Genomic DNA, 11,496 nt, shown 5'->3' on the forward strand with positions numbered 1-11,496 from the left:
AAGCGTTGCCCATGCTGCCGGTGGCGCCTGTAGGCAGTCGCCACTCGCCAGCCCCACCCCTCCCTCACCGCTGACACCGCCAGTAGCATCTGCAGGCAGCTGCCGATTGCCACTGACTGCTGCCAACGGCGTCTGTGGGTGGTCACCAACTGCTAATCAGCACTTGCCACACCACCCTCCACTGCTGCTGCTGCCACAGTTGCCTGTGGAAGCTCTCTGCTTGCCACTGCCACACCCCCGCTGCTTCCACCTGTGGGTGGTTGCCTTGCCCCCCAGCCTCCAGAGGCATGCATCATTCATGCCCCCCTGTAAGCCCTCTGTAAACCTTGGCCTTTGTTGCCCCTCTGCAAGCCAGCACCTCTGTGGGGCCAGGTTAGGCTGGCCCTGCATGCTGCAGGAGTGCACAAGCTGCGCGCTACGGGCTGGGTGGGGCTGGCCCCACGTGCTGCTGCTATGTGCAACCAGGGACTTGGGCGGGAGCTGTATATTATGGGGCAGGGTAGGGCTGGCCCTGCATGGTGCTACCACCTATGGCTGGGGTCTGGGGTGGAAGCACGGCGAGCTGCATGCTATGGGGTTGTGTGGGGCTGGCCTCATTTGCTACCGCATGTGGCTCAAGGACTTGCACACTCTGGGGACTCTGAGGACACCCCCCCCACACACACACACACCCCTGCACCATCCCACAGCCCCACCACCCACCATACCCCCAACACACATCCACACACGTCCCACACATCCCAACCACACACCCCATACTCTCACCCCTCCACACCCTCCCTCCACATCCCACCCACCATACCCACACCTGACACCCCCCACTCCCCAACCATCCCCCCACATACACCCCCTTACCCCCCACACAATATACAAGAGTAAGACTGCAATCACCTCTAGATATACCATGCAACCACACACAACTCAGGACAAAATATTTAAAAAATAAAATTAAAATAAGTTATAGTAAATTATTTTTTAGCATATATGTTTTTTCTCTGGTTTTAAGATGGCAACCCCCCCCCCCACAAAAGGAATATTTCTGGGGCAAGGGGAGAGACATCCAGTGGCAAAGATTGGGGGCTAGGGTGGTGGGACTTCCAGTCCCAAGATGGTGACTGGGGGAGGGGCACCTGTCAAGGGGCGGGGCTACCCTTGTGGCCCTCAACTTCTCACAAAAATTCATTGAGCAGCCCTCCAGCAGAAATAACTGCCCACCCCTATCCATAACCACCCCAGATAGATGCCTCTCCAGGCACTTCTTGAAAACCTTCTAGGTTTGTGTGAAAATGAAGAGGGACAGTGTTACCCTCAGAACAGGGAGGCTAAGTAGGATGGGAAGAATTCAGCAACTTCTTGACTCAAGCCTTTGTGCAGTTTCAGTTGCTGATTGCATGAGTCCCTGTGTGCAGCAGTCAGTTCAATGAAAGGAAGCTGATGCTTTCAAAACTATGTAATGGCTCAGTACGGTCAGCACCAAAAAGAGAGAACTGCTGCCACCACTTGAGACAAGCTCAGAGTTGACTGTATGTACCTTTACTAACATAAGTAATTCCTATTCATGCAAAAGTTCAAGTAGATATAAGCAGAGCTACTTGAGCAAGAGAACTTTAGTGTAAGGCTCCCAACTTTCCCCCAAAGGGTAAAGAAAACCTCTTTAGTCTCCAAGCAGGCAATTACACTTAGTCCTTAGGAACTCTTCTTCCTTAGCCAGCTGTCACTTCCCTTAACAATGAATTGCAAGGCTCTTTGACCTCTCTGGAGTCTCTGCTATTGGACTAATTTTGAATCCCCGCTGACTTATATCATGAGCTTTGTTTAAGGAGAGTTAATGGATCCAAACTCCTTTCCTTTCACCTCAAAATTCCCACATACCTCACCAGACACCCTTATTTGCCTCTCTCCCAGCAAATTTTCTCTTTCCCATCCTGCATCAGCTATATTTTTAAGCCTTAAACGAGAATGGTATTCCTTTTGGAGAACACGCCTGATGGATGCAGTCTTAAATCACCAGTCGAACAAAATCCACTTTGACTACCGTCATGGAATGGATTCACCACAAGTATTGTCTGGAGTAAGGTCTCCACCCAGAACTGGGGAAATATGCCTTAACCAGACATGAAGAAACAAGCATCTAAGTGAGGTTCAGATATATTTGACTGGGGATGAGTGTCACAATGGGAAGTAAGAAAAAGGAAATTAGGTGGGGGAAGGGTGTTAAAACTGAGTGGAAATGACTTAGGACCTGATCAAAAGCACACTGAGGATGACAGGAATTGTTCCATTGACACTAGTGGGTTTTGGATCTGGTCCTTAGTAATGCCATTATTTTATGTCATTATCTCAGTTTCAAGGAACCTTTGCATTCCTTAATAATGCTGAGTCTGGGTACCAGCTGATGGCTTTGGATGTGGAGTCTGTCAGAGACACTGGCCTTGGTTTCAAGGCCAAGAGCACAAGGACATGAGAAGACATTTCCTAATGGCTCTTCCCTTTCCAGAACGTAGCACGAGCTAAGGGTCTCATTCCTGACTGCCAGGACCCTGCTAAGACACCAAAGGCCAAACAATGCCTCCCCCAGCCTTTGTGCCATGCTAGAAAGCTGGAAATAAGGTTCAGATTGTACTGTTTAGACTGCAGGTGCCCTGGGCAGGGACTTCAGTGTGTGTGTGTCTGTGTGTGTATGGGAACTTCAGTGGGGGGGTGTGTAGGGTATGTGTGTATGTAGGGGGGTGTAGGGACTTCAGTGGGGGTGTGTAGAGACATTGGGGGGTGGGGGTGTATGTAGAGACTTCAGTGTGTGTGTATGCATGTGTAGGGACTTTGGGGTGTGTATGTGTGTGTTAGGGACTTTGTGTGTGTGCATGTGTAGGGACTTCAGTAGGGGGTAGGAACTGTGTGTAGGGACTTTGGGATGTGTGTGTATAGGGTGTGTAGAGACTTCAGTGTGTGTAGGGGTATGTATATGTAAGGACTTCAGTGGGTGTGTATGTGTGTGTGTAGGGTGTATGTGGAGAGACTTCAGTGTGTGTGGCAAACTTGTTTTCCCAGCTCAACCTACCAAACTTGCCCTGGCTTTCCCCAGTCCTTGGACAACAGCAGAGCTCCATAGCCAGGCTTTTCTTCCTAGTTGCCTCTATCTCTGGGAGAGAACAGGGATGGGAGATGGGGGCTGTTCTTCTCTCTCAGGGTGACAAAACAGAGGTGCTGAGGCAGGGCTCAGTGCGCTGGCTCCAGCAGGGCCCGCTCAGGCCCCCGTGGCTTCAGTGAGAGGAAAGCCAAGGGCGCGCAGGTCGGCCCGGGCCGCCTCGCCGGAAGGGCAGGAGAGGGCACTGGGAAGCCGGCGGCACAGGATGGGCGGGCGCCCTGTGGGGCTGGGGAAAGGGCGGGAGGAGCAGGAGCCCCGGGGGGCGCCTGGAGCGGGCCCTGCAGCACCGCGGGCTGCCCGCAGCCGCCGAGCCGAGCCGAGCCGAGCCGCCCGCCCGCGGCCGCGTGTCCCCGCCGCCCGTGTCAGGTGCCGGAGGCGGAGGCGCCGGCTCCCGCACGCAACGGGGAGGCGACGGGGCGGGCCGGGGCGGGGCGGGCCGGCACCTTCATAAGCGCCGAAGATGAAGGCGCTTCCCCGCCTGCCGCGGGACGCCGCGAGCCCCGGCTCCGCGGAGCAGCGGGTGACACGCGGGAGCGGGCGAAGCAGAGCTGGACATCCCGGGGCAGGCGATGGCGGGAGGCGTCTGCCCGCCCGGGCCCCGCCGCGCCCGGGGCCGCGAGCGCGGGCGCTCCTGAGCGGCCGCTGCCCCGGGCTGCGGAGACCCGCCGGGACCCACCGCGATGGAGGCCCTCCCGGACAGGTCAGTGCGGCCCCGCGCAGGGCTGCAGGAGCCGAGGCAGCTGTCCCCTTCCTCGGGCAGCGCGCGGCGCTCCGCCGCACCGCACCGCACCGGGGCCCGGCGACCAGGCGCGGGGCTGGAGCCAGGGGTGGGCGCGGCCAGTGGGGCAGGGGCATGAGTGCCTGCGCTCCGTGTGTGTGTCTACAGATGTACCTGTGGTGTGGATGTATGTAGTGGGTGTGCGGATATCGATCCAATCATATCCAATCGAGAGGTAGTTCCACCGATCAATCGAGAGGTGGATATACACACGTATGTATCTATCTATAGACATCGATATAACGCTACAGCAGCATATAGAAGTATATATAGCATATATACATATTGTATGTATGTGTTTGCATGTGTATATATAAAGCTACAGCAGCGCCACTGTGTGTGTGTGTGTGTGTGTGTGTGTGTATACATAGGCAGACAAGGTTCTTTGGGTAAATGAGATCTCTTTTATTAGACGAACTAAATAGTTGGAAAAATGTGTTCTTTGCAAGCTTTTGGGCCCAAACAGAATATGCATATACATATATATTTATAGAGTACTTAGTATATACGAGAATACTTTATATATATCATAGTATTTATTGTGAACAATGGTGGGCTAATTCAAGTTACACACATGGCAAATGGCTCTGCTGTAGTGTTTTTTATCTATATCTATCTATATATCTTTATTTATCAATCATAGGTCTGTTGGGCATCTATGAGAATAACATATAGATATCAATATCCATCTATCTATTTATGCCCACCCCAGTACCTTACACACACACACACACACACACACACACATAGATGGATAGATAGATAGATTTTTATGTGTGTGTGGATACAGATTCTGCCATGTCTCTATCCCCATCAATCCCAGCTGTGCCTGGGGTTTGGCTGCCACACCAACCCTGATAGGCTGCCCAGGGAGGTGCTGCCACCATATCCTTATCACTTTCCTTTTCCCGTGGTTGGGCAGATGCGAGGGCCGTGCATCCCACTCTGATATCCCCCTTCTCCTTGCAGTGAAGCCCTGCGGCGACTGGTGGCAGTGGTGTGGAGCCTCCCAGTGCCACAATGCTGCCTGCTGCTGTTGCTGTCCCTGCTGGCTGTGCTACACTTAGGCAAGCACTTACTGCTGCAACGGCAGCAGCAGAGATACCGGGAGCCACCGGGCCCCTTCGCATGGCCTTTGATTGGCAATGCGGCACAGCTGGGCAGCACGCCACACCTGGCCTTCACTCGCCTGGCCCAAGCCTACGGTGATATTTTCCAGCTGCGCCTGGGTGCCTGGCACGTTGTGGTTCTGAATGGTGAGCAAGCCATCCGGCAGGCACTGGTGCGCCAGGCTGCCACCTTTGCAGGGCGCCCTCCCTTCCCATCCTTCCAGCTGGTATCAGGTGGACGCAGCCTGGCTTTCAGTACCTACTCTGAGCTGTGGCAGTTGCACCGGCGGGTGGCGCAGGGCATGGTGCGCTCCTTCTCCACAGGTGGTGCTGGGGCCCGCCGCCGCCTCGAGCGGCACCTGCTGGCTGAGGCCCAGGCACTGCTGCAGCTACTGGCATGGGGCAGCTCAGGTGGTGCCTTTGTGGACCCAGCGCGAAGCCTGGTGGTGGCAGTAGCCAACGTGATGAGTGCGCTGTGCTTCGGACGTCGCTACAGCCACAGTGACAGTGAGTTCCTGCATCTGGTGGGGCGCAATGAGCAGTTCAGCCAAGCTGTGGGTGCCGGCAGCTTGGTGGATGTGCTGCCCTGGCTGCGCTGCTTCCCCAGCCCTGTGCGAGCTGCTTATGCCGCCTTCCGCGAGCTCAACCGTGACTTCTATGGCTTTGTGCGTGCCAAGTTTGTGCAGCACCATGGCAGCCTCCGCCCAGGTGCTGCCCCCCGCGACATGATGGATGCCTTTATCCGCCTGCAGCAGGAGCAGCCCTGTCTGCCCCTTGAGCATGTGCCTGCCACAGTCACTGACATCTTCGGTGCCAGTCAGGACACGCTCTCCACGGCCTTGCAGTGGCTCCTCCTCTTCCTCATCAGGTGCGTTCACTAAACACCCCTCCGACACATGCATACACACCAGGGAGTCTCAACCAGGGGACGGTGACAGCTTGGGGTGCCTCAAGAACTTTTCTGGGGGGCCATGTAATACGAGCACTAGTAGATTTGTGACAGAACAGCTGACTGCATTAATCGAGTCTGCTCCGATGTATCCTAATTAGCACATGTTTAGAGCAGACATCCAGCACCTGCCCATCAGCCCTAGATTAAAACTGCTGTTTGTTTTTAGCTTCAGGGGTGGAAGGCCAAGGATCTCCCCCTCCTCACCCTCCAGTTTTGCATCTCAGCCCCACGAGAACTGCTCTGACTAATTTTCAGTCAAGAGGGCAATTTCCTGCCTTCCCCAAGTGTCAAGTGTATGCGTTGGTGTCACCCATCACAAAGCAAAGCTGGGGACCACTGCCCAACAGCTCTGCATCTTCGAAGCCAACAAGATGCAGCTGTTGGAAACGATCCACAGATCAAAGCCAACTCAAATAAACAACACTTATAAGCTAATAGGTCTAGCTGTCCGGAACACTTTCCCTGACATTAAAAAGACAAGTTGGAACAAATCCTGCAACTGAAATCCAATGCAGTCCATGAACAAATTGGCCTAAGCTTAGAGTTGCAGTGATGTACATGCTCTAAACCAAAGCAAGCTGGTTATTAGCTCTTGGTTTCTAATGGAAAGTAAAGGTAAGGTAACAATCCTGTAACTGTAGGCAGTGAAGTACTAGGGTTGTTGTGATTAACTAACACGGAAGCTCCGGGAAATCTGCCAGAAATAAAGATATTGGAGAAAAAAACCCGTTCTGCTGTTGGAGTTGCATATAGAGTGAAGCTGGCAAAAAGGCAACAAAACCAAACCTAGAAATAATAGATTTTCCCAGGTCAAGATCAAGGAGATCGTAAGATAACATCTACTTGAGCTAGATAAAAAAATTGTCCTGTTTTATTAATGCTCCTATAATATGTACCTTTATTATTGTTGTGTGACTTGTGGAAAACCACCTCAAAACTTTTGAATAAGCAGATCTGTTGGGGACCTATGAGAATAACATGTTTATGATGCAAGGTTTCCTAGAACAGATTGGACTCAGCAGAGTGCAGCGGTGGGAGGGTGGAATCTTACAGCTGGAAGAAGTTTTTAGCTCCCATTTTTTTTCCTTAATCATTTATGCCTTCTGGGGGTATTTTATGAGATTTTCCTTAGGCTCATCTACTCCACTGCTGCTTAAAAATCAGACAAATATTTCACACCTTAAGGATAGGATATAATTTCATGTATCCATACCCGGCTTGGAACTTGAAATTATATATTTTTTTTACATGTAAATTCTCTTACAGAAATATGTTGGGAGGGGAAACAGAGACATGAAAAGCCAATTCTGAAGAGTTATTTTATGAAGTTATTTTATAATCTTTCTTTCTATGTGACAAGTCTATAATATAGGATAATTTTTTGCTAGTGATCCTAAAATATAGTATTAAGAAAGTTTAGTTTGATATCATTTATGGTAAGTATTCACAAATTGATGGGTTAAAATGCTCGTGAACTATTTTCTTTGGATAATATTTTAAGTTTAGGGAATTTATTTTTAGCTTAATAAGCATATAGCTCTCAACAATCTATAATAGAATTTTTTAATATTTGTTAATTTAAGCACCAGTGCTAATGGACTTAAAATCATAGAGAGAGCTAGTTGGAAGCAGAATTTTCATTCCATGTTTTAAACATGTCATTTCTATTCAAATGTAAGTGTCTACCTATCTTGATAGTTTATTAATGAATTTCCTATTTCATATTCCATTAATAAATAAAGTTAACATTAAATAGAATGCATATACAATATTATAAAAGTGGAAATGAACCAAAACAACACTATCAAAATGAAATATTTTGGCTTCTCCCCAACAAATTTTGGTCAAAATCTACCAATTCTCACCAAACATTTTGATTTGGATAAAACTGCATTTTTCAATGTTCTGTCAGTGATTTCAGACCAGCTCTAGTAGCACAGAATTATATTAAAAATTAGCTGGCTGAAAGTTAATATTCTGCTTGCATAGATAGTTTATATCTACACACTTATATTTAAACAGGTATCCAAAAGTGCAAGCTAAGATGCAAGAAGAAATAGATAAGATTGTTGGTAGAGATCGCCTGCCCTCCGCTGAAGACCAGCCACACCTGCCCTACGTCATGGCTTTCCTGTATGAATCTTTGCGTTTCAGCAGCTTTGTGCCGGTCACTATTCCACATGCTACCACAGCTGACACCTGCCTAATGGGCTACCTCATTCCCAAAGATACAGTGATATTTGTTAATCAGTGGTCAGTGAATCATGACCCAGCAAAGTGGTCCAACCCAGAGGACTTTGACCCATCGAGATTCCTGGATGAGAAAGGATTTCTCAACAAAGATCTTACAAGCAGTGTGATGATTTTTTCGTTAGGTAAACGTCGGTGCATTGGAGAGGAGTTATCTAAGATGCAACTCTTTCTCTTTACTTCCATACTTGTGCACCAGTGCAATTTTACTGCTAATCCAAATGAGGACCCTAAAATGGATTTTACTTACGGATTGACCATTAAACCTAAGCCTTTTACAGTTAATGTCACACTTAGGGACTCCCTAGATTTGCTAGACAGTGCTGTTCAAAGACTGCAAACAGAGAAGACAGCCAGTGAAAATCACCTCTCAGAAAATTTCTGAACATTGACATTTGAGTGTGTAAGGATGTTCCTTCTTCTCTCTCTCTCTTTAGACATAAATTAAATAAATTATAATATACTCTGGTGGGCTTTTTGGAAGAAAGCAAGCTGGAGGCACAGAAGGCACAAGAGTAGGGAGTAGCAGTAAGCAAGTTCTTTTTGTTTGTTTATTTGAATTTCCGAAAGAGAGAACCAATGGACCCTTTATATGAAGTGATGAAGCAAGGACAAGGACAGGATTGGAAAGTACATTGACTTGTCTGTGAATGGGCAGGAAGAAAACAGTTATTGTAGCATGCTTTTCTTACTGCCTGTTTGGAGTATCCTCACACACACAGTTTTGCACAATCCATTCTCTGTTTCTATGAAACGCTCCAAGCCCTGATTTTGCCTTCCCTGATTCTACATCCTAAAGTGACATCTGTTGTAGAAAGAGAGGTGCCCAGAATATTAGAGCTCAATTCTGCAAGGATACACTGCAGGGAACTGGTATGTCCTGTATAATAACTACTGGGATGTATATCTGTTCTTTGATTTAAACAAAAGAACCTTCAATTTTTTTAAATTAATTTGTAGTAAGAAGTCTTGCCTTTAACATTCCAAAGTGTTTACAAGTATGACAAAAAAACTAGACTCAGTTATAAGCACAATATTTTGAAATGTAGTTCATATTTTGTCTGTAAATTACATATATGAACAAATGGAATGTACTGCCACATGGACTTTCATTACATCTTGAAAGGAAAGAAAAAAAATGGTTTATCACCAAATGGCAGATGCGCTATATAATCCATGAACATATTCATAAAAAGAAAGAAAAGACTCAATCAAAAGAAAATAGCAATTGTTTTTAATTAGGAAAACTTACTAGTGGCCTTCCATTATGAACTTTGTTTTCTCAGTTAAAAGCTTATGCCCCAAGTTTACCAACTCTTAGGCACAGGAGTGATCCTTAATCACGAGTTGTCCAGCTGAAATTTGTGTGGGTAACGTTTTTCCTGTAATGGGCTTTTGGGTTGGAACTTCTGTGCTACAAAGACTGAATAATGTATACAGTATTGATGGTTATCACATAGTCTTTCTATTAGCTTGAGTTAAAATTACGCATATGATGGTTCATCATGGATTAATGCACTACGCTTTCAAAAAAGGATGTGAAACAAAAACTAATGGGAAGCTGGGATACAGAAACAGATTGGGTCCATTAATTGTAACTCGAAAATGTCTTTTGCTTTACTCAGAAAACACTTTTAAAAAATAATAAATAGATAAAGAGCCTTATGATATCCTTCAGTTCAGAGTTTATCTGAAAAATATTTATAGCTTTGTCCCTCTGTCCCGATGTATTCAGTAGGAAATAAATGATATTCATTATAGATATGGCACAAACGCATTATTTGTAAGTCAATGACCTTGCAAAGTCTTGTGAGGTACAAACCACCATCAGTTCCAAGTGAAATCAATGGGAGTTAAAGGCACTTGGCCTATTATTTGACTGTTGTATAGTCAGACCATCTGGTATCCAGTAAAATATGGGCCTGATCCTATAAATATTCATAACCTGTTGAAATCAATGGAGCAATTTGTCTGAATAAGGACTATTAGCATGAATAAGGATTTGCAGGATTGATCCTTAACTTATATAGAAAGTCCATAGTATGGCAAAATTCACATTGACACTTACAGGAGAAGGATTAAGGCCTGATCCTGACCCTTTTGAAACAGATTGGAGCGTTGCCATTGACTTCAAAGGAGGGCCATATCAGGGTCTACAGGAGGTCAGCAGTGTTTTTGGGCAGAGTGCCCAAAACACCGAAAACCTTGACTTGTGGCAGCGCAGCCCTGGGCCATTCCCCACTATCTGTCCTGAGGTGCGTGCCAAGCAAAATGCTTTCACATGCCATGTTCTGGCACCTGTGCCAGGGGTTGCCTACACCTAAAAGAACTCTTTGCTCTCCACATGGTAATAGCAAACCCAACTCTGCTATCTCATATCTTTTTGGCTTTGCACAAGAGCGCATCTTCATGGATTTCAAAACAGCAACAATAAACATTAAATGGCCTTTTCAGTATAACGGGGTATACTCAGGTATTGTATGGATGACAAAATCTATGATATCCCAGAACTTAGCCTATACCTGTGAAATGCTTTATAACATACTCTACAGTTTCATATTCAGATCTACATTAGATCAGATGCCAGCAACACATTTTTTCTCTTCTTCTTACATAAATATCTCACGTATTAAAAAATATATGAATCACAACAGAATAGCTGTGCTAACTCCCAGATCATTTTTTCTGTATTTTAACAAATAAAATAACTTTTTGTAATTTTATATGTTACCCGAAAGCTTTAAAGTACATAAGTGGCTGCTAACATTGACTTTCATTCATACAGCTGAAACTGATGTTTATGAACAGATAATATGCAATATACTTTATGGTCAAATATATGCACTGTAAAAAAGTTTAAATTCATTAACATTAATTTAGAATGTATACAGTTCTTAAGCTAATATTTGTGGACATGTTTAAGATGGATGATTGTATTACCAAATTATTAACTATAAATCATACAGCACCTGCATTCTTTGTATTTGCTGGCTTTGTTCTTTCAATATTATGCATAAACTGGAAAAATTTAGTTGTTCAAACACTTTTTCTGCACTCTTCAGCTATAGGCAGGCCAAAGAGTTGCCTTTTCTCTGCTAGACAGTAATCTTTTCTGTCTGAACAGTTTCTTGTCCTGACGCAGCCAGGGAACATTGGCTTTAGTAGGACATCTGTAACTGTTCCTTATTTGCAGTTCTCAGCTAGCATGAAGTTATTAGATTCTTGCTAGGATTTGTAACTGCTGAGCAGGCGACTCAGGCTT

At 46.4% G+C, this 11,496-nt stretch overlaps 1 protein-coding gene across 1 annotated transcript; it reads left to right on the top strand.

Annotated features, from left to right (window-relative positions):
• The first annotated feature begins 3,387 nt into the window (after positions 1-3,387).
• Positions 3,388-11,208, top strand: CYP1B1 (cytochrome P450 family 1 subfamily B member 1). The gene is made up of 3 exons (XM_090045440.1): positions 3,388-3,845; positions 4,893-5,900; positions 8,007-11,208. The coding sequence occupies exons 1-3, from the start codon at positions 3,826-3,828 to the stop codon at positions 8,617-8,619; spliced, it is 1,641 nt and encodes a 546-aa protein (XP_089901566.1). The 5' UTR covers positions 3,388-3,825; the 3' UTR covers positions 8,620-11,208.
• Positions 11,209-11,496: the final 288 nt, after the last annotated feature.

Source organism: Crocodylus siamensis, chromosome 1 (assembly GCF_052110815.1).
Source record: "Crocodylus siamensis isolate JL-2025a chromosome 1, ASM5211081v1, whole genome shotgun sequence".
Classification (NCBI taxonomy): domain Eukaryota; kingdom Metazoa; phylum Chordata; order Crocodylia; family Crocodylidae; genus Crocodylus; species Crocodylus siamensis.